Source organism: Oncorhynchus mykiss, chromosome 12 (assembly GCF_057628025.1).
Source record: "Oncorhynchus mykiss isolate SJ-2025 chromosome 12, ASM5762802v1, whole genome shotgun sequence".
NCBI classification, from domain to species: Eukaryota; Metazoa; Chordata; class Actinopteri; order Salmoniformes; family Salmonidae; genus Oncorhynchus; species Oncorhynchus mykiss.
The window spans coordinates 52,352,953-52,377,462 of NC_143033.1; the positions used below are offsets into that span (position 1 = coordinate 52,352,953).

At 42.2% G+C, this 24,510-nt stretch overlaps 1 protein-coding gene across 1 annotated transcript in view; it reads left to right on the plus strand.

Moving 5' to 3' along the window:
* Positions 1-4,448: 4,448 nt before the first annotated feature.
* The window catches only part of LOC110537746 (serine/threonine-protein kinase 10), a 43,309-nt gene continuing 23,247 nt past the window's right edge, over positions 4,449-24,510 (plus strand). The window contains exons 1-3 of the mRNA XM_021624107.3: positions 4,449-5,373; positions 19,012-19,176; positions 24,118-24,166. Of these exons, the coding sequence (XP_021479782.3) occupies positions 5,215-5,373; positions 19,012-19,176; positions 24,118-24,166 (373 nt within the window). The 5' untranslated portion in view covers positions 4,449-5,214. The remainder of the gene's footprint in view (positions 5,374-19,011; positions 19,177-24,117; positions 24,167-24,510) is intronic.

Here is a 24,510-nt window from a genome sequence, read left to right on the forward strand (position 1 = left end):
ACACCCGTTTCTGGCAGGTGTATAAAATCGAGCAGCTATGCAATCTCCATAGACAAACATTTACAGAAGTATGGCCATACTGAAGAGCTTCGTGACTTTCAATGTGGCACTGCCATAGGATGCCACCTTTCCAACAAGTCAGTTCATATATATTTCTGCCCTGCTAGTGCGGCTTGGCAGGATCCTGTTTCGGAGGACGCATGGCTCTCGACCTTCGCCTCTCCCGAGTCCGTACGGGAGTGGCCGTAATGGGTCAATACTCTACCAATTGGATGTCACGAAATTGGGGCGAAAAAGGGGTGAAAAGTCAAAAATACAATTCTACCCTGCTAGAGCTGCCCTGGTCAACTGTTAGTGGTGTTATTGTGAATCGGAAACGTCTAGGAGCCACAACCGCTCAGCTGAGAAGTGATAGGCCACACAAGCTCACAGAACGGGACTGCCAAGTGCTGAAGCTCTTAGTTCGTAAAAATCGTATGTCCTCGGTTGCAACACTCACTACCAAGTTCCAAACTCATGAACTGTTCATTGGGAGCTTCATGAAATGGGTTTCCATGGCCGAGCAGCCGCACACAATCCTAAAATCACCATGTGCAATGCTATGCGGCTGCTGGATTGGTGTAAAGCACTCCGCCATTGGACTCTGGAGCAGAGGAGGAAAATTATGAAACACAGAGAGACAAAAGTTACATTATTTGATATTTTTTTTCTTGGTACATTATTTGGGGAAGCCTGGCTTCCATTGGCATCTATGAGCACAGGCCAGTGCACTCTAACACACACACACACACACACACACACACACACACACACACACACACACACACACACACACACACACACACACACACACACACAAGCTTTCACACTCACCACTTACGCTTCTGCTACTGCTCCACATACACTGCTGCTACAACTCAGTCTATTATCTATCCTGTTGCCTAGTCACTTTACCCCTACCTACAGTATATGCACATAGCTACCTTAATTACCTCATACTCCTGCACATTGACTCATTACTGGTACTCCCTGTATATAGCCATGCATTTGTACTTATTGTTATATATTTGTCATTCACTGTAACTATTTCAATTTTAAAATATATATATTTGTATCTTTAACTCTGCATTGTTGGAAAAAGATCTGTAAGTAAGCATTTCACTGTTATTCTACACCTGTAGTTTACAAAGCACATAACAAATACAGTTTGATTTGATCTGATGTGCGAAAGCCTGGGTTTGAGTGGTAGCCTATTTGCACTTTTTTGTTACTTCATGGCCTGCAATTATTTTAATAAAACGTCCTTATATGATACACTGTATGATCCATCATCCATCGATCCAGATGCGATATGACTTCCCGAAAGTTCTGTGAGAAATATAAAATAGCCTTGTGAATTCTAATGTAAAAACGACATAACTCTCACATAATGGTAGATGACAGCAACAGGCTCCACAAAAATACATGTACTATGATTTTTTGCCACCTAGTGGTGCTTGTGAGCTATAGAGTGCACCAAAATATATCCTTGTAACCTCTATTTTATATTGCATTATGCAAAGCAATACTTGTGAAACAGCTATGTATTTTGTACCTTACTGTAGACTGAGAATCCAATTTTGGGGACCGTTTCGGCAAAATCCGAGGTTATACAAAATTCCAAAATTCCAATAAAACCCCTTTCTGTAGGCCTACATACTTTCCCCCATTGCTTTTCCCTTAAACGTCTGAAAACGTATTTGAATAAGACTATATGTCCATGATAGAAAACTGTGCTGTACCTGTTTTGTTGTGCCCTATCTGGCCTGCTAATGACAGGTGTTTTTTGCTTTCAATACCTGTCAGTGGCCACATGGAAGGGGTGGCATAGGCAAGTGGTACCACAACTTTTTTGGTTACTGTACCACCAACTGAATTTTGCTCTGGCCAGTTGACCCCTGAAGTCCTAGTACCCCTAGTTGGGAACCACTGGCCTAGGCAACTTAAAGTAACTGTCCAGTGAAAATCTCTCTTTTAGAAGTTAATATTCTGTTAATTCATACCAGTGACAACCTGTCAGTCAGGTCTGCCCCACCTGTGTTGAGCCCCACATTTAAAAAAAAAAAAAATACAAAAAAAAAAAGTTTTGTGGGGGTTGCCTGTTTTGCATGTTATTTTTTGCATTAATACATGTCACATATCATTGAGTTAATAAAGCCTTCATACAAACATGGTCTCTTTTTTGCTTTCTTGAGTAAGGCAGCTCCAAAATGCAGGTGTTTCAGCCTAGCTCTGTGCTTTCTGTGGTGGTGGTGGGGCAGCCAGTGGAAAATATGGAGCGTAGGGGTTAGTAATGTTCTCTAGTTGCGCCATTATTGGATCAGTGTTTTGTAACTCATGGGGACACTATGTCACTTCCATATCTAAGGGTAGAGCTTGAAAATGCAAGCCCCTTGGGTGCTGCCATAGAGTTACATTAGAAGTGCCCACCAAGAAGGCTCAGGGTCATTGGCAACAGAAAAAATTATTTAAAATCACGTTCTATCTACAGTAGCTTTGATTGGACTGATCATGTCAACATCATACTTTGAAAATCTTAGCTAGCAGTCATCATCATGAAAGTCAACAATCTACTGGCAAACCTATTTAATCCTTGTCAAATGAAGAGAAATACTGAAGATAAATTATAGATAAAACGTATCGGTGCTCATCGGCCATTGGACATAAACATTACACAACAAGTTGTAAAATTAAACTATGAGTGGTTTGGAAGGAATCAGTGGCTAACTGAAAGCATAGCAAAGCAATCACTAGCTTGCTATTCAGTGAAGTGGGTGTGTGGTCCCAATTCTCAGATCAAGGACCTCTTTTCCAAGCTTAAAATTATAAACATTCAAAATTGGCCATATTTTAAATCAAGCATGATTTCTGTTGCGCTCAAAACAACTGTTAACTCAGAACTGGGAAATATGACTTCAGTGAGTTCAAGACAACTGGGAAAATATGTTTTGAACGGTCATCCAACTCAGAATTATAAGTCGGGAACTTGGGCCTCTTTCTAGAGCTACGACCTGAAGATCACTGACGTAATCATGATTCGATTTTTGATTTTTTTTTGAGTTTCCATTTGTCTTGAAAACACCATATATCCAAAGAATGCCAGACTTCGATGACAAAGTTTGATGGCAAAATTTTCCCACGAAGGACTGTCCTTCCTGTTCAAGTTTCAAGTGAGCACAGCACAACAAGGTGAGTCCAAAAATGTATTGTATGCTGCTGCATAAATGATGTAATATGCCAAGGAGACATGTACACTGTAGCTAAGAAAGTAATACTAAGTGTATGTTATGTAGTAAGCTGTTAGTAGGCCATGTGCTTCACTCTAGTAATTTGTTCTATTTTCCCCTCTTAATTTTGCCTACTGTTCTTACTTGATGGTGCACATTTAGCCTATAACATGTTTTAGAGAAATGTAATCATTGAATATTGTAAGAGCTTTCATTGTCTGCTTATATGCCCCCTTTATGTATCCTACGGTTCTGACTCGGTGTACATGTAAGACACTGTAAGAACAGCTCATGTTCTGAATTCTGTTGCTGTACATTTCAAAAGTGCTCAACAAATAGTTATATTGACTACATCCGTCCTAGCTCAGTCATTAATGTCTTAATCAAAATGACGGATTGCCTCTTATCCACTTGTCGTCCCCTTATGCCATAGTTTGTACATCTCAATTGTCATTAGAAACCACATTTGTTTAAGCAAGTCAGCCATATCAGCCATGTTTTTTTTAAAGGCAGTAAATGAGGCTGAACTGTTTCGCTGCCAGACAAAGCTCTGCTGATAGCCAGGTGTAGCAGTGTTAAGGTGTTGGGACTGCTGTTGGGACAGCTTTATGTAGGCCCTAACAGTTTGTGGGCACCGTTTGTCACTGTTATAGTGCAATTAATGTATTATTTAGTGTTGTATAGTGTAGTGGCTTTGCTGGCATTCATCCCCCCAAAATGTTTTTGGTTTGCCCATCCAAGATTTACATGCTACAATCGCTACTGACTCATACCCAAATAATGTGGTTGACTCCAGTGGTGGTTGCTGAGGGGAGGATGGTTCATAATAATGGCTGGAACTGAGCTGATGGAATGGCATCAAACACATGGAAACCATGTGTTTGATGTATTTGATACCATTCCACGCATTCAGCTCTAGCCATTAGCACAAGCCCGCCCTCCCCAATTAAAGTGCACCAAGCTCCTGTGGTAGACTTATCCTATACTCATATTTGAGGCCAAAGCATAAATTGGAGATAAAACACTTCAAAACCCCCACCTATTTCAAACGGACTGTTTCATAAATGCTTTATATTTCCTAATAGAGAATGATATCATCCTCTCAATGAGCATGAGCTGACCAATCAGCGGACTTTTCACGTGAATATTTTTTATGTCCTGCATACAGGACACCATACTGTTGTTGTGGTATGCCCACACCGTTCTAAAACATAAGAGCTGCTTTTTAATATAGTTGTCATTGCCCAAAATGATAAGAAAGGCTATTTCACTTATATTGTAATTAATTATAGGTCATATTTCATAAAAATCTGGAAACACTTGACAGATATTTTAAAAACGGCATGTACATCTAAACTGGGAAGTGAAATTATTTTAACTACATATCTTGCGTAAAGATGACGGATCTGCGCACAGAAAACGACATTTCCATGACACTGTGGGAGCGTTGGGGAGCTATAGGCCTGTGCTACGTTAAATATTAGTATGAACTAGGACATTTGTAAATTTCCGACTTTTTAACTGTTTGAACGCGGCACTTGTATAACTACAATATTTTTAGCAAGTCGGACTTTTCCGAGTTTTCTAGTTCCGATTAGCATTTGAACATGGCAATAAGGTGGGGCTTCTGTCTTTTTACTCGGAAGCAACAAGTTATTCTCCATAACTGGTTACTATGTTGCAGCAGGTGGTCATTGTGTGCAGTGGACAAGTCATGTGAATGGAAATATTACGTTTATTATTATTTTTTTTATGACAACGCGTGATTCAATATTTTAGAAAGTGTTTTTTACGGCTTATTTTCTTACTTGAAAGGTGTGTGATTATAAATCCAGGTAGTTTTCCCCCGAATACTTTTTTATTCTAACAAGTGAAACTCAGAATAGTTGCTGTGTCTTGAGAAACGTGGCTTTTATGAACAGATTTTATTGCATTTTTGCGGCGAACCATGGCTTTTGCTAAATTCAGCAAAATACTTCGCCTGTCTAATTTTGACATAAAAAAGAAGGCAAAACAATATGAACACGTTCATCGAGACATCAATCCTAATGACCAATGGGAAATTATCGGAGAGTTGGGTGATGGGGCTTTTGGAAAAGTTTACAAGGTAAGCAATATGGGTTTCAACATACTTTTAGTCATGTGGTGAATGTGGACACCTGCTCGTCAAACATCTCATTCCAAAACCATGGCATTAATATGGAGTTGTTTTCCCCATTGCTGCTATAACAGCCGCCACCCTTTTGGGAAGGCTTTCCAGTAGTTAGATGTCGGAACATTGCTGCGGGGACTTGCTTCCATTCAGGCACAAGAGCGTGAGTGAGGTCCGGCACAGATGTTGGGCGATTGGGCCAGGCTCGTTGTCAGTGTTCCAAATCATCCTAAAGGTGTATTCGATGGAGTTGAGGTCAGGGCTCTCTGTGTAGGACAGTCCAGTTCTAACACGCCGATCTCAAACTATTTCTTAATGAACCTTGCTTTGTGCACAGTGACATTGTCATGCCGTCAGCATGCCTGATTCAATCTTTTATAACGTGTTTTGATGGTTTATTTTCTTACTTGAAAAGTGGGATTTAATCCAGGTAGTTTTTTTCCCCCCGAATACTTTTTTTATTCTAACAGGAGTGAAATCAATATTTGCTATGTCTTGAGAAACTTTTAGTTGTCTAGTGTTTCCAGTATTCCAGTATTCCAATATTTTTGTGTGTATGGAACATTTCTGTGATTTGTTTTTATCTCGGCTCACGAAACCAACACTTTACATGTTTTATATTTGTTCTATGAAGGTACAAGTCAAAAGTTTGGACACCTACTCATTCTAGGGTTATTCTTTATTTTTTACTATTTTCTACATATTATAATAGTGAAGACACCATAAAATGAAACAATGAAATTACACATGGAATCATGTAGTAACCAAAAGTGTTTCATTTGCGATTCTTTAAAGTAACCGCCCTTCGCCTTCATGACCGCTTTGCACATTCTTGGCATTCTCTCAACCAGCTTCATGAGGTAGTCACCTGGAATGCAATTCATTTAACAGGTGTGCCTTGTTCAAAGTTCATTTGTGACAAGGTAGAGGTGGTATACAGAAGATAGCCATATTTGCTAAAAGACCAAGTCCATATTATGGCAAGAAATGACTGTCCGTTACTTTAAGACATGAAGTGCAGTCGCAAAAGGCATCAAGTGGTATGATGAAACTGGCTCTCATGAGGACTGCCACAGGAAAGGAAGACCCATAATTACCTCTGCTGCAGAGGATAAGTTCATTAGAGTTACCAGCATTAGAAATTGCCAATTAAAAGCACCACAGATTGCACGTCACAGAGTTCAAGTTTATTATTTATTTATTTTATTTATTTTACCTTTATTTAACCAGGTAGGCAAGTTGAGCACAAGTTCTCATTTACAATTGCGACCTGGCCAAGATAAAGCAAAGCAGTTCGACAGATACAACGACACAGAGTTACACATGGAGTAAAACAAACATACAGTCAATAATACAGTATAAACAAGTCTATATACAATGTGAGCAAATGAGGTGAGAAGGGAGGTAAAGGCAAAAAAGGCCATGGTGGCAAGGTAAATACAATATAGCAAGTAAAACACTGGAATGGTAGTTTTGCAATGGAAGAATGTGCAAAGTAGAAATAAAAATTATGGGGTGCAAAATAAATAAATTAATTAAATACAGTTGGGAAAGAGGTAGTTGTTTGGGCTAAATTATAGGTGGGCTATGTACAGGTGCAGTAATCTGTGAGCTGCTCTGACAGTTGGTGCTTAAAGCTAGTGAGGGAGATAAGTGTTTCCAGTTTCAGAGATTTTTGTAGTTTGTTCCAGTCATTGGCAGCAGAGAACTGGAAAGAGAGGCGGCCAAAGAAAGAATTGGTTTTGGGGGTGACTAGAGAGATATACCTGCTGGAGCGTGTGCTACAGGTGGGAGATGCTATGGTGACCAGCGAGCTGAGATAAGGGGGGACTTTACCTAGCAGGGTCTTGTAGATGACATGGAGCCAGTGGGTTTGGCGACGAGTATGAAGCGAGGGCCAGCCAACGAGAGCGTACAGGTCGCAATGGTGGGCTTTGGTGACAAAACGGATTGCACTGTGATAGACTGCATCCAATTTGTTGAGTAGGGTATTGGAGGCTATTTTGTAAATGACATCGCCAAAGTCGAGGATTGGTAGGATGGTCAGTTTTACAAGGGTATGTTTGGCAGCATGAGTGAAGGATGCTTTGTTGCGAAATAGGAAGCCAATTCTAGATTTAACTTTGGATTGGAGATGTTTGATATGGGTCTGGAAGGAGAGTTTACAGTCTAACCAGACACCTAAGTATTTGTAGTTGTCCACGTATTCTAAGTCAGAGCCGTCCAGAGTAGTGATGTTGGACAGGCGGGTAGGTGCAGGTAGCGATCGGTTGAAGAGCATGCATTTAGTTTTACTTGTATTTAAGAGCAATTGGAGGCCACGGAAGGAGAGTTGTATGGCATTGAAGCTTGCCTGGAGGGTTGTTAACACAGTGTCCAAAGAAGGGCCGGAAGTATACAGAATGGTGTCGTCTGCGTAGAGGTATGTTCCGTTCCGAGCCGCGCTGCGCCGTACAAAACTGGCGATAGATTTTCGATAGATTTTCGAGCTAAAGGATAGCTGATGACCACAAACCGTGGTTAGCTGAATACTAACGATTTGCCAGTAAAGAAGCTAACTAGCTTCTGATTAGCTTCTGGATTAGCTTCTGGGCTAGCTCCTGGCTAGCTTCTGGCTAGTTTCTGGCTAGCTTCTTGGAGTTTCTGGCTAGCTTCTTGGAGGATTACAGATCTGAGGTAAATAATACTTTTTTATAAATATAAATTGGTGAGGCTGGTTGCAGGAGAGTGTTTAGAAGATGAGTTGATGGAAAATAAAAATAAAATGTATGTGAAAAAAGTTGTATATATATATATATATATATATATATATATATACGACAAGACGAGGACAAAAGACGTCTGAACTGCTATGCGATCTTGGAGTGAATATGTAACAGACACATCTCAACATCAACTGTTCAGAGGAGACTGTGTGAATCAGGCCTTCATGGTTGAATTGCTGCAAAGAAACCACTACTAAAGGGCACCAATAAGAAGACCTCCTTGGGCTAAGAAACACAAGCAGTGGAAATCTGTCCTTTGGTCTGATGTGTCCAAATTGGAGATTATGGATTCCAACTGCTGTGTCTTGGTGAGACGCAGAGTAGGTGAACAGAAGATTTCCACATGTGTGGTTCCCACTGTGAAGCATGGAGGTTTGTGGGTGCTTTGCTGGTGACATTGTCAATGATTTTAGAATTCAAGGCACACTTAACCAGCATGGCTACCACTGCATTCTGCAGCAATTTGCAACCCCATCAGGTTTGCGCTTAGTGAGACTATCATTTGCTTTTCAACAGGACAATGACCCAACACACCTCTAGGCTGTGTAAGGGCTATTTGACCAAGAAGGAGAGTGATGGAGTGCTGCATCAGATGGCATGGCCTCCACAATCACCTGACTTCAACCCAATTGAGATGGTTTGGGATGAGTTGGACCGCAGAGGTGAAGGAAAAGCAGCCAACAAGTGCTCAGTATATGTGGGAACTGCTTCAAGACGGTTGGAAAAGCATTCTTCATGAAGCTGGTCGAGAGAATGGGTAGCCTAGTGGTTAGAGCGTTGGACTAGTAACCGGAAGGTTGCAAGTTCAAACCCCTGAGCTGACGAGGTACAAATCTGTCGTTCTGCCCCTGAACAGGCAGTTAACCCACTGTTCCTAGGCCGTCATTGAAAATAAGAATTTGTTCTTAACTGACTTGCCTAGTTAAATAAAGATAGAATAAAGCATTTTGACCCTAGTCAAAACTAACTGCATTGAACATCTTGGAAGGTGCTTTTGTACCGATTGTGTTCACCAATTTATTGCTTCCTTTTGAAGGGCAGCACACTCTGATTTCATGCCCAATACAGACGGATCAACTCCTGTAGAGCTGTTGTACTAACTGGGCTCCATTTGGACCTCCCCAGGAGACCCCACTATTACCCTCCACTGTTTGCTTCATCCAAACCCAGCTGTAGTTTGGGTTATGGGTTTATATTTAATCTGTCTTTTAGTCCTCACATTGCGACATGGCAGGAAAATGTATCTGCTCGTGCCCAGTGTAGTACAGTGGGTGTCTTTGACTTAGGGGGCCAGTGGAAGAAGTGAGGCCCGACCAGAGTACAGTGCCCCCACTCATACCTTGTGAACAGGCATGTGAGAACACCATGTGGGATTTCACTGACGACACTGAAAGGAAAAATAACATGGAGCCACCCTAATAGAAATAAAGGATCCCTTCAGTTACCCCTACCTCCAAAATACACCACCTTATGCTGCATGTAGGCCAATTTTAACAGTGGCTATTGACTAAGCAGTTTTCTGTCCAGGGGATACTTTAAAATCGCTTCATGTCTCATACACTTTAGTACTCAGAATAGAATTTAGTATACTAGAAGATATCTTTGGAATGTACACTTACAATGGAAACAACACTTTTCAATAAAGACTGACACGTGACAATACTGTCTCTACAATCTTCCCCTTGGCTAAATGTGTTTTCCAGTCGCCAGAAGTCTGGCTGTCCTGGAGTGCTTGCGGAGGAGTCAGTGCTCCTCACCTGGAGCAGTCAGGGTCAGGAGAAAAGCTATGGGCCGGAGGGGTGATGGAAACATCCTATGTGTCCCTCGGGCTACTGACTAATCCGTCTGTGGGATGGGGTCTCGGGGGCTCCATTCCACAGCCTGTCCAGACTAGCTTTCGTCCCAAATGGTAACCTATGCCCTTTATAGGTCACTACTTTGGACCAGAGCCCATCAAAAGTAGTGCACGATATAGGGAATAGGTTACCATTTGGGACATATCAAGGGAGTTCAGGAAGCCACTAGATGACTCCCATAACTACAAGTCAATTATACCAGTATGGAGGACACTTCTGTTCACTGCTCCAGGGCCGGCAAGATCTAGTTCAAATGTTGGCTATAACAACTCCTTTTAGAACACCTGTGAAACAAATCAACTCGTTGATTCATCTGTTTGCTTGGTCATTGCTGGTCACATGCTTCCTTTTTGATTCCAGTAATGTCTGGGAGAGTGTCGGTGTCAGTCTGGCTGGCCTCATGATCTGGGTTGGCTGTACACATCCGGGTGAACAACAGGGCTTTGTTGATATTCTCTCAGGTTGTCATGGGGGTGTCACGGTTAGGTATCACTCTCAGGTTAATGTGCCCCATTGGCCTGTCACTGTCACCAGATGGTAAGGAGGACCTAGTAGTCAGTGTCACGCAGCAGTAGTTAACTTAAAGCTGCTCTTTGAACAGTATACAGGTATCTGTATCTTGTCTGAACTAACCAGGAGGCGGGAGGCCTCGACTATCATTCTTAAAACGCACGTGTGCATCAACTTGTTCACTTCAGAGACCAAAGATTTCCCAGGACTACAGGTAGTCATGACGAGAGCGGAGTTGCGTAAATCTCCCCCACATGATGGCTATTGCTGAGATGGGAGAATGTGTCACTTCCTGCTGATCCCTGTGTCACAGCATGTTGTGTTTGCTGGTATGGCCGAAGCACAAGTGCCGATCGGTCCCTTTTACTTATTAATGGGACACGTGCTGCTGAGCAGACTCCCTGGCAGCTGCTGCCTTGTACTGTGAGTTGCATTAGTTAGCATAGCATTACTTGACGGCGCCATCCCAAATGGTACCCTTTTCCCTATATAATGCACTATGTAGGGTATAGGGTGCCATTTGGGACGGAGATCAAGGGTTTTCCTGTAATACAGGAGGCCTGCATGGTGAAAGCACATGTTTGTGCTCCAGGGCTGGTAATCTGTGGGGCCCAGCTGTGACCGGCCTGATAAGGATTCTCCTGTAGAGGCTTGTCCCCCATGACTCCCCAGCCCCCTGTCGGTATGTGGCAGGTTGCCTCAGTGGTGACTGTCTTGAGATGGAGTGTGGGCGAGGGAGGGATGTTTTGTGAGACTGAGAAAATCATGAGTTAACAAGTCATAACTGGTTTTGGAATACATTGAAGCTAGCTTAAATCCGATTCGTAGCCTACTGTTTTAGCACAATACATGGTGTAACAGCAGTGCTTTGAAAAGTGATCGAACGTATGCCTTTTTGTGTAGTCTATCAAAGCACCATGTTTCACGTTTTTATCAAGATGGGTGACATTTTCTACACGAGTGACTGGTACTGTACTATGTTTTATCCAGTCAAACATCAGCTAAATGTACACAACAGCTCCATGTTCAGAGCCCATCTTAAGAGATTTGCTGTGGTGAATTCTTCACTGGGAAACCTTTCATAATACCTCGCAGCGAAACTACCACATCCTGAAAGACGACAGCACCGTACCTCTCTGGGTTCAAAGTTTGAACTTCCCTGCTGCGTCCCCCGGCCATTTTGAACAACTCTCTGTAAATAAAGATACAGTAAGAGTTTAACCCTGTGTGTAATCCTCAGCCTATTTTTATTTAACTATGCAAGTCAGTTAAGAACAAATTCTTATTTACAATGACGGCATACCGGGGAACAGTTCAGGGGCAGAATGACAGATTTTTACCTTGTCAGCTCTGGGATTCTATCCAGCAACCTTTCGCATACTGGCCCAACGCTCTAAACACTAGGCTACCTACCGCCCCAAAAATGTAAGACGAGAAATAAAATGTTCCCAGTGGAAAGGCAGGTAGCCTAAATAACAACACATTAGTGTCTACATACACAGCCAGCAGTGAAAGCTCCTGGAAGATTCCTGGAAGACGCTAATGATTATCTCCTCTAAAGCTAAAGCTTATTTGCAGAGGGCTTAGTGTACACTAACCAATCCCCTGGCTCTGTCTTTCCTGCCATGTCTGTCTGCCCGGGGACTGATTTTGAGCTGTATGACCACTTGTGATCTCCCCTGACCTGTCCTCCTGACCTCTGGGGACTAGAGCCAAGCATCCTGTGGGGACTAGAGCCAAGCATCCTGTGGAGACAAGAGACACATTTGGCATTAGTTCAAGAAGAAGATTGAGAGGAAGCGCATCGTATGCCACAGATTGCATCTGGACGTGACATCTGTGTTTCTCACAAATGCCCTCCTATTCCCTATATACTGTCTGTAATAGTATGTTAATCTTCTATATTCTGTTTACCTTGGCATCATTTACCAAATCAAATTCCGTCTATGTACACTACCGTTCAAAAGTTTGGGGTCACTTAGAAATGTCCTTGTTTTTTGAAAGAATCACTTTTTGTCAGTTTTAAAATAACATCAAATCGATCAGAAATACAGTGTAGACATTGTTAATGTTGTAAATGACTGTTCTACCTGGAAATGGCAGATTCTTTTGGGGGGGATTATATAATAGCATTTTAAAAGGCTAATTGTTCATTAGAAAACCTTTTTGCAATTATGTTAGCACAGCTGAAAACTGTTGTACTGACTAAATAAGCAATACAACTGGCCTTTTAGACTAGTTGAGTATCTGGAGCATCAGCATTTGTAGGTTTGACTACAGGCTCAAAATGGTCAGTAACAAAACTTTCTTCTGAAACTCGTCAGTCTATTCTTGTTCTGATAAATAAAGGATATTCCATGCGAGACATTGTCAAGAAACTGAAGATCTCGTACAACACTGTGTACTTCTCCCTTCACAGAACAGCGCAAACTGGCCCTAACCAGAATAGAAGGAGGAGTGGGAGGCCCCGGTGCACAACTGAGCAAGAGGTCAAGTACATTAGTGTCTAGTTTGAGAAACCGATGCCTCACAAGTCCTCAACTGGCAGCTTCATTAAATAGTACCTGCAAAACACCGGTCTCAACGTTAACAGTGAAAAGGCAACTCCGGGATACTGGCCTTTTTAGGCAGAGTTGCAAAGAAAAAGCCATATCTCGGACTGGCCAATATAAATGAAAGATTAAGATGGGCAAAATAACAGACACTGGACTGAGGAACTTTGCCTAGAAAGCCAGCATCCCGGAGTTGCCTCTTCACTGTTGACATTGAGACTGGTGTTTTGCGGGTACTATTTAATGAAGCTGCCAGTTGAGGACTTGTGAGGCATCTGTTTCTCAAACTAGACACACTAATGTACTTGTCCTCTCATGATTAATTAGCCTTTTAAAATGATCAACAATGATCAGCTAACAACATGCCATTGAAACACAGGAGTGATGGTTGCTGATAATGGGCCTTTTTATTCCATAAAAAATATGCCGTTTACAGCTGCAATAGTCATTTACAACATTAACAATGTCTACACTGTATTTCTGATCATTTTTTTATGTGCTTTTCTTTCAAAAACAAGGGCATTTCTAAGTAACCCCAAACCTTTGAATAGTAGTATAAATGTAGTTGGTGAATAAAGGTAATTCTGATTGCACTACTTTTGAACAGAGCCCTATGGGCCCTGGTCAAAAGTAGTGTACTATAGAGGGTATAGATGCATTTGGGACGCATTCTCTGTGCAGCAGCAACGTAACAGTAGCTTTTAACACCTAATAAATAACTAGTTATCATTAGTATTAGTGTGTTCTTTATGTTCAATGGGACACATGCCTTTTGATCGTTATCACGTTCTTTGTGCTTTTGGAGAACTCTGGCATACTTCATGGAGAAGCCTAGTCCTACTCTGATAAATAGAATGGGATGATAGCCACATATTGTGAGAGAGGCTTTATTATCAAGCGTCTGACAGTTCTCAAGCGACTGACAGTTAACACCTACATTAGCTAGACCTTTAATGCAAGTCATTCAATAATCTAACACACAGCCCTAGTGCCCCAGTCCAAAGCTGCTGGAGATATCTTTTTTTATTTTCTTAATTTTTGTCATAATGTCTAAGTCATCTATCTGTAGGCTGAGGTCAAGATTTACTCGGCAGCCTAATGTTAACAATAATTCTAGACATCTTAACGGCAGGGCTAAGGTTAAGCACATGCATTATCTTGAGACGGGTTGGGGATGGGATCTGTGTCCTGTCAGTGTGCGTGGCACTGTGTGTGCGCTGGCAGAGTGCATACTACAGTGTACCAGCAGACAGGCCCACGCCTCAGCACACCGCCCCATGCTTACTGTATGCTGATATCTGACACTATTGATTCAGCCTGGAGGTAATTGGCCCCAGGAGGCTGTGCCAGCAGCAGAGTGCAGAGACGCACCACCCAGTGTGTCTGCTCCTCTCCTCTCACAGCCAGGTGTAGTAATCCGCACAGTCACTCCTCCAACTGGATCTCAGGCTTTCCCTGGCTTTATTTATGACCTCTATGTTCTATTTGAACAGATTATCTCCTTAAGTGTTTTAGCAGGATGATTTACTTTGGGGTAGGGTGTGAGGGGGCAGCAGTGTGTGTGCTCACAGCCATTTACCCAAATGGCAGGAAACAATGGCTGATCCCTCGTTTAACTTCTTCAACCTCTGCCACTTCGTGGAGCATTGGTGTTGTTTTTTTGCAGGGAGAGGATGATAGACTGTTCTCATGGAGTGTCACAGACATACAGGCAGGCGGGCTAGCAGAGGAGAGGAGAGGGGCCAGTGTCAATCAGTTGTTACTGACATCCATGGAAACGTTGGGCAAAACAAACCACTGATCAGTTGTTTTGTTCCCCAGTATGATGATTGAGTTAGCGAAGAAGTCCAAAGCTGAGCTCCCTACGATAATGGGAGGGAGACTCGGTGGTGTGAGCCTGTTTTGCAGCCATTTCCCGCTTCTTTTTTCTGTTAGTATAATTAGGTTAGTGTGATTTACACAGCTCTATCCTCAAGCAGCACCTCTCCTCTCCCTGCATCTTCCCTCCTCCAGTGGAGAGTCTCCAGGGCCTTGATGCCTTCCAGGAAGTCAGCGCTGCCTTGTGAGGCACAATGAGAGGGGGAGGGGGGATGGAGATCTTGGCTGTGAAGGCTTGTAAAGTGGGACTGGTAACATAATGTTGCGCACTGTTGCCTCCGATGGTGGGAGCAGAGCAAGTTCCTGATGGTGGTTTTGAAATGCAAATGCTCAGTGACGAATTGTCAGATACACTAGCATGTCTCTCTCTCTCCGGTCATACACTGTATGCAAATATTAGGTTAGGTTTCCTGACCTTGTTACCTCACCAGGAAAAACATGTTTTAAAAAATCCCTGGACTTATTCCAGGTGAGATCATGTGTTCAGGAAACCTCAGGTCTGTAACTATGGTAGGCTAGTATCTCGATGCCTAACTGCAGTGTTTACCCATATGTTTTCCCACAGCCCCCTCAAGTATTGGACCCCACCAGGCTGTTCAGTCTGCAGCCTCACAGGTCATTGGGAGGAGCTAAAGCCACACAAACAAACCCAAACTAACCTGGTGGGGGGTGGCACAATTTTATAACCCTTCAAAATCCTATTTTCCCTTTACCCCATGACCTTATTAACTCTAACCCTAAACCAAATTTGAATCCTAACGCTAGTTCTACCTTAATCCTAATCCCCCTAGAAATACAGTTTTTGACAATGAAAATGCCAGCCTCAACATCAACAGTGAAGAGGCGACTCCAGGATGCTGACCTTCTAGGCAGAGTTCCTCTATCTAGTGTCTGTTCTTTTGCTCATCTTAATCTTTTATTTTTATTGGCCAGTCTGAGATATGGCTTTTTCTTTGCAACTCTGCCTAGAAGGCCAGCATCCCGGAGTCGCCTCTTCACTGTTCATGTTGAGACTGGTGTTTTGTGGGTACTATTTAATGAAGCTGCCAGTTGAGGACTTCTGTTGTACTTGTCATTTTGCTCAGTTGTGCACCGGGGCCTCCCACTCCTTCCTATTCTGGTTAGAGGCAGTTTGCGATGTTCTGTGAAGGGAGTAGTACACAGCGCTGTACGAGATCTTCAGTTTCTTGGCAATTTCTCGCATGGAAAATACTTAATTTTTCAGAACAAGAATAGGCTGACGAGTTTCAGAAGAAAATGCTTTGTTTCTGGGCATTTTGAGCTTGTAATCGAACCCACAAATGCTGATGCTCCAGATACTCAACTAGCCAGTTTTATTGCTTATTTAATCAGAACAGCAGTTTTCAGCTGTGCTAACATAATTGCAAACTGTTTATCTAATGATCAATTAGCCTTTTTTTAAATGTATAAACTTGGAATAGCTGCACAAACCTTCAACATTTGTACATGTACAAATTACCTCGACTAACCTGTACCCCCTGTATATAACCTTGTTTTTTACTTTATTTAGTAAATGTTTTTACTCTTTCTTGATCTGCATTGTTAGTTAAGGGCTTGTAAGTAAGCATTTCACAGTAAGGTAACACCTGTTGTATTCGGTGCATGTGACAAAAACAATTTGATGGTCAATGCAACAAGATGTTGATGACAATGATGCTGCTTGGCTTCATAAAATAAATCCACAAGTGGTCTATAATCACACTATTAGTTTGTATCTTACTGTCTGCAAACGGTTAGTTTGTCTTAGCAAGTTGTGGCAAAAATAAATTGTGTTATATGGAACCCAAACCGGCTGCACATGTGCGCCATCGTGTGACAATGTGCATAAATGCATTTCGTCCACCCACACCAAACGCGATCACGACACCAGGTTAAAATATCAAAACAAACTCTGAACCAATTATATTAATTTGGGGATAGGTCGAAAAGCATTAAACATTTATGGCAATTAAGCTAGCTAGCTTGCACTTGCTAGCTAATTTGTCCTATTTAGCTAGCTCACTGTTTCTAACTAATTTGTCCTGGGATATAAACATTGAGTTGTATTTTACTTGAAATACACGCACAAATCAAAACAGTCAACCGAATCGTTTCTAGTCATCTCTCCTCCTTCCAGGCCTTTTCTTCTCTTGACTTTATAATGCGGTTGGCAACTTTCATAAATTAGGTGCATTACTGCCACCAACCTCATTCGTCTTTCAGTCACCCACGTGGGTATAACCAATGAGGAGATGGCACGTGGGTTCCTGCTTCTATAAACCAATGAGGAGATGTGAGAGGCAGGACTTGCAGCGCGATCTGCGTCAAGTAGAACTGACTTCTGTTTTAGCCCTTGGCAACGCAGATACTTGTTGGCGGGCACACAATAATTGAATAACATGTATGTCTGTCTAAATTTATTCTGTTAGCCGCTAATTGCTAGTTAACTGTGAGTCAGAGATAGTAGCTAGCTAATAATTTCCTGATACCAGTGATGGTGTAGGCTTAAATCAGTATGTTTGTGCAACAGTATCTTCCAAATAAGAGGAATAGGCAAAACATGAATATGTTAGCTACATGAATTAGCTAAGAGAACATTTCACCTAGCCAAAGGTTATAGGGTCCTGAGGAAACATTGACCAACACTTTGGTTCCTACCCTGTCACAATAACGCATCCCTTGCTTTTACATTCATTGTCATGTCAAACAACTCTTTATTCAAGGTGCCCATTATATTCCAACTATAGAATTAGAATAATCATTCTATCTCTATGATTACAAGAGTTCACCCAAGTGCTTTGGTCTAAATCGCAAGTCAAATTGCAATTGCAATATTTGCTAAATAAAATAAATAAAAAATTGGGTGGGGCCCCATGTTTAGAGTTGCACAGAAAATGCACATTTGTATACTGTTGGATTGAAAGGCATCAATCAATTAGAATGGAGAAAGCCCCATTTTTGAAATCGCTTACAATTTATTTGTTGCCTCCCTAGGGTCAATCACTACTCAAAGTAAATGTCAAACTTTTTTATTATTCAAAAACCATGAAATACTGCCATACCGTGAAAAAAAGTATATATTTTGGTCATATTGCCCAGCCCTACCTTTACCCCTCATTCTCAGAACTATAACTATGACACAAAAACATACTTTCCTTCTAGTTATGTGCTCACCACTGACTCACCCTCCTGTTTTGATGCTTGTTTATCATTCTGTTGGGGACATGAAAAATCTGTTTTGTGTTTAACCAATGTGTAGTGCCATTTTCAATGTGGATGGGCTGGCTGGCTACAGTGGTTCCTCCTCCACATCTCTTATAGGGTGTGGAGTTTCCTTTCCTGTTGTGCTTTTTAAAGTGCGGTTAAGTAACATGTTAATTAGACTCTCGTGTTTGTCAGAGAATTTACTCTCCTAGGGCTTTGATTGGATTCTCTTCTCATGAGAAAGTATTGCGCGCTCTGAGAAATTCACTGAGTGGGCAGGGCCAAGATATGGTTTTGAAGTCCGATCGTTACTGTCAACTGTTTCCAGTATATTATCGATGTGAAGTGTAATAAACATATATTTAAGAAAATTGAATTAATTTAGCAATTTATGATGGTCTCAATGATCTATTCAATACCTTTTTTCCAATTGTAGTCACATACATTCGTAATTCACTTCTGTGTTTTCTAAAGTTTAATTTCCTTCCTAACACCCCCACTAGTTCGCCACACTGCCGGCCCCTACCTATGATGTTTCTTAGTATTAACCAATATAGAATTCACTGTCCTTGTATAGCCTGTTGAAACAGCCCCCTTGTGCAGAAATCATTTGTGTACTACCTGTGTGCTCGCCTTATGCTATTTTACCAGTGTCTCAATAGATAATAACTCCTTTTAAGAATGAATCTCAAAATTCATATGTTATGGCAATTTGAGAAGGCCCATTGACTGAATCTAGGCTTCTGAATGTCATGTGATGGAGGATAGAGCCAATCTTCTCCCCATTTTTTTTTTTTAGTGTTCTGTAAATGTTCGTTTGTCTTCTAGGCCAAGAATAAGGAGACTGGAGCGCTGGCTGCAGCCAAAGTCATTGAGACGAAGACTGAAGAGGAGCTGGAGGATTACATGGTGGAGATAGATATCCTGGCCAAGTGTGACCACCGCTACATCGTCAAGCTGTTGGACGCCTTCTACCATGATGCCAAGCTCTGGGTAAGAATGTAGGGGCCAACAGTGGGCCAGAACTGGGCCGTGTGGAGTTTGTTCTGTTGTTACCTAAATCAATGGTTTAATCCCCTCCATAGCCCTCTATTACAGAATAGATTCTGGTCTGACCTGATGGTGAACCCTATAGGTTACTAGGAGGATCAAGCTAGATCTTTCAGTTCCTCCCTTTTTGTAGGGTACACTTTATTTGAGCTTTCCCCTGCTTTCTTATTATTGAATAGATGGCATGTTTTGCATGTACTTTGTAATCAGCCCATGTCTGCCAAGACAAATACAAGTGACCTTTATTATGGAGCCGATAGAAATGGCAGCTCTGCTTCTAGCTCCTAAGCAACTTTGCAGTATTATTTTGTGTGTGTGTGTGTTTCTTACAATTTTAGCTCAAAGTTTTATGCACTATTCCATACAGACGGAAATAACTTTCGGATATCAGTGGCGGTAACTCACCAGCATTCCGAATTGGCTATTTTAGCCCTATTTGGTAAAAAAAACGTCTTCTGTATACCACCCCTACCTTGTCCCAACACAACTGATGGTCTCAAATGCATTAAGAAGGAAAGTAATTCCACAAATGAACTTTTTTTAAAAGGCACACCTGTTAATTGAAATGCATTCCAGGTGACTACCTCATGAAGCTAGTTGAGAGAATGCCAAGAGTGTGCAAAGCTGTCATCAAGGCAAAGGGTGGCTATTTGAAGAATCTCAAATATAAAATATTTTGATTCGTTTAACACTTTTGGTTACTACACATTCCATATGTGTTATATCATAGTTTGATGTCGTCACAATTATTCTACAATATAGTAAAAAAGAAACCCGTGAATGAACACACTCTTTGTCTCGGTCTCTGTGTCAAAAGTTTTAGAACACCTGCTCATTTAACGTTTTTTCTTAGATCTATCTCTCTATCGAATAATCTCTATCTATATCTCACTTGTTTTGGTAATGTGCGTATGTAGGTTGTTTTTGGTCGCAGGTTCAGGAATGACTTAAGAATTGCAACATTTACCTGGAGCTAATGCCGCAAATAGCACCTGCTGGGTGATTTTGAAAAGTCAGTCAATCAATAATGCTCTTAGCAAAAGTGTTTTTAATTTTATTTACTATCTGTAGAAAAGTTTTTAATCTTTGTGAAACATCACGGCGCAGTTGAAAAATATATAGAAATCAAAATCGGATGGTGTTCAGAGAGGGGTTGAGGGGAGCTGAAGGGTGGGACTAAAATTAACAAAATGAACTAATATACTGTCTGTAAAATGTGTATATAGTATGTAGAAGCCTAAGTATTGTTGTCCATTAGTTTACTCCAATTAGGGGAGGGATGATGGGGGTTAGGTGAAAATAGTAAGGAAGGAACATGTGAATTATTATTTTTTTTTTACCCAGAAATGGGCGATTGGATATTATGCAGATAATTACATTTGATAGATTGTGGCTTCTATCTGCAATATTAAAGCTGAACTACCCCCTAAAAAATATATATTTCAAAAAATATTTGTAGGTGTAGATGACTCATAAATAGAACTGTCTTGGATATCATTACAAAAGAAGCATGTTCTAGTTTTAGACTCTCTCTCGCCAATCTATCTACAGTGTCATAACAACTCATACATTTCTGGGTGTGGATGAGGCATTCGATCATAAAACCTCCACACAAACACTGGCACCACAAACTGAGAGCCTCTCCCTGGCTAAGGGCCAGTGCCGAGGGGATGACTAAAGATGTGTGATCCCTGGAGCATGCCACTCTGCCTGGGCGGGATGTCTCTGCTGACGACATGCTGCAGACTGAACCAGCGGTTGGGCTGTGTACCTCAAACCCCCCTTTTTCAGCCGGAGAGCAGGGGTGGCACATTCCGCTGCCCACCCACTCTGCTCTGTAGAGAGGGAGAGAAGGCTGTTTGTTCTAGTTTGGGAACAACCCGCTCTACAGTGTGAGAAATAGGGGGCCTTATAACATCGGGCTGCCACTGACTGCTGACATTAACACGCACGACTGCAGCCAGCCAGCCATGATAATGCTTTCATCTGGAAATCATCCCATGGTAAACCAATAAATCTCTATTAACGGGTGTCAATAGATGGGCATCGCGTTCAGCTGCCAGGGCCAACATAAATCCCTGCTGCACAGTCTGGGTGTCGTCCGTGTGCGTGTATAGTCTATACCTCGTCTGTCCCTCCTTGAGGCTCCGTCTTGACGAGGAGAGGGCTCTCCACGTAAAGGAATGCTGCTGTGTTCTGTTACCAATCAGAGGCAGAAAGAGTCCATTAAACAGGAGGTGAATGATGTCAGTGTAGGTTCCTTGTTCTTGAGTCTTTCCCCCCGCACAGATTCACTCCGTGTACGGTAAATCTGTCGTTATCGACTTGTTCACTTTATCTCACTCCCACTTTTCCACCGTCCCGGTGGACCGACAGTACAACGTTGCATGGAGCAGTGTGTTGTCTATCATCCTGTTCCCCTTCCGTTCTGAATCACTCCTGAGGGAAGTGTTATGCACCCATCTGTCACTGAAACGATACTCATTTTCCATGGTGTCACAACGCATAATACTGCTGATTTTGAACATGATGGAGAAAGCATGGTGGTCTTTTTAAATACAAGTGACACACTATTTAATACCCAGGAGATTCGTTAAATTAGGTTGTAAATCGGTGTCGGACAGTTGAATAAACTTAAGTCAATGTCTCCTAGGTGCTGCCTCAGCCAGTTTACTTGTATATCTAATAGTGTTTTGCAGGTCCACACGCCAGTATCGGCTCAACTTAACTTGCCCGACTGAGCAGTCAATGGCTGGAATTTTAAAAAGGGCTTAGCCAGTGAAACTACATCTTTTAACAGCCATTAATTAACCAATTTCTCTCCAACGAAACAAAAGGAGGTGGATTATCACATATGCTATAGAACATCTGGGAATATTGCTCAATGTCCTTTTCACGGAACCCATAACACAGCCCTCTCAAAGATTCGGTGGTTGTGTACAGCCAATGTCTACCCTCCTAGGTCTATTGGGCTGTACGCCGGATGTATTTTGTGGCTGCCTACGCCAGGCTCTGTTGACGGAGCTGTGTGAGTAGGTGGTGGAAGAATGCGGTATGTACAATTTTATTTGCGTGAGCGCGTGTACGTTTTTGTATGTACGTACATGTGCAGCCCATACAGGCTGTAGATCTGACCAGTTGGATCACCAGTGCAACATTGCTCACGTCATGAGGAAACAATCCCTCAAAGGGGAGGGGAAGTTACCGACCTAGCAGCAATAGATAGTCATCATTAAATTCCCCTAAAAACGACCTGGTGTGACACGTAAATCTGACTAAGCCTTTAGGTGTTCGCCGCCGCCTTAATCCTATGTACAGTACATGGCTTGTCATCCACATCGGAATTATTTGTTGACGGGTAGATTGGCAGGGATTCAGAAAGCTGACCTCACAAAACCTATTTTTAATATCATAAGAGGCCCTTGTTTTACTGTGGCGACATGGGCACCTCCCTCGGCGTGAAGGTTGGTACACCATCCCCAGCTGTGTGTGTGTGTCTAGATGTATGGTAACAAGCCACCGTTTTGTCCTCCTTTTTGTTCAGTACGAAACTCCTCCACCCTGTCCAGCAGGGTTTGCCAATGCTTTGATAATGGTGTCATAGCATAGGGGCGAGTGAATAGGTTGGAGAGGGCATTTTGTGTTGTGTTAAAACAAGACGTACATCTGTGTTTGCCCAATCAGCAGGGAATTATGTAACTGTGAGATCACAGGGCAGGTATGCACGCTATTGAGCTGTCACAAGCCTTCTGAGTGCCCAAGACCAAACACATTGCTCGCACGCGCACACACACACCACTTTGAACTCCTGGCTATAGGTTAATGTACCACAGTGACCCTCTAGAATCGTGGAATTTTATTAAAACACTTATTTATACTCTGGCTTTGTGATTAGGCCCCCCCGTTGACTTGCATGACTCATTCATGAGTAGCTTTTGAAAGTACAGTGTGGAGGGACTTGTGCTCGTGTGTGTGTGAGAGGAGGAAACAAGGATTACGTTTTTGGCAGCTGGATTAAGTCTCTCCGACAGTACATTTTTCAGACTTGTTTTCAGTGGGCCTTTTCCCTCTTGCTGTTTCACCTTAGCAGTGTTGGTATTTGGTTTATGTGTCTTGGAAGGCTGTGGAGTTAGTGACCCTCGCATCCATCGCTAAACACACTGACCGTAGTCCTGTCCTGCACGGCCACGGTGTGTTCTGCCTTCATTGACACGAGGCAGTGCAGAGTGTTTGAGAAGGCTTTCGCCACAGGTGTCAGAGACTGGAGTGTACAACTAGAAAGGGAGATGTTGGTTTCTCTCCTGTTGACTGGGCAGTGTCAGCCCGTCTGCTGACATGTCTAAGTGCTGTCTTTTTATTAGACAGATCAACTGGGTTCTAAGAGGCCTCACTTCCCAGAACTCCTGTTTGTCTGTCTCCCCCTCTTCTCTTGAGTTCAAATCTTCTCCCAGGGTGATACAATACCTGTTCTCTGCTGCACCTCAGTGATGTTGAAAACAGTTATGCTACCACTTGTCACTTCTTCTGTGGACCTTCCCTCTTGTCTCCTCTCAGCCCCCTCTTTTTTTTTTTCTTTACCCCTTGTCCTGTTCTTTGGGAGTCTTTTAATTTTTTTATTTAAATATTTTTTTATTTTTATGCAATCACAGTTAAAGTTAAACACAATGAGGTTCTAACGTCTACCTTTTTGACATTGTCATGTTATGTTGTCATGTTGATAGTTCTGTAGTGTTTTCACATTCCATGGAATCCCTCCACCCTGTTAGGATGTTTTGTATGTTTGCATTTCCGGAGAAGTTTTTGTCTTCCCATTGGAATTTCCTGAAAAGAAACTGTAAATCACAACGCTGGCTGTTTTTTTTTTTTTCCTTTTCCTCCTCACAGATCATGATCGAGTTCTGCCCTGGAGGAGCCGTAGACGCTACTATGTTAGGTGAGGAGACATGCACTGCTGTAGGCTGGGGTATTCCTTTATAGGTGTGCGCTCTATAATATGTGCTCCGTCCCTTGGAACGTTGTTTTCCTAAGCTCCTCGCCTCTCCAGTTTTTTGTTTCACATTCCGTACCTGCGGCTGTAGCTACAACTGCCACGGCACTGTTGCTCTTAAGGATATTGCTTTATTATGAAAGGATTAGCGAACGGGGTCAAGTGATGTCTCGTTGTAATGAGTCTGCCATTGTAGCAAGGTACTAGGGGCAGACCGAGACCCACACACTGTGGGAAACACCCCTGCGCTGCTTATCCTTTGATAATCCAGCTCTTCATACCACAGTTGT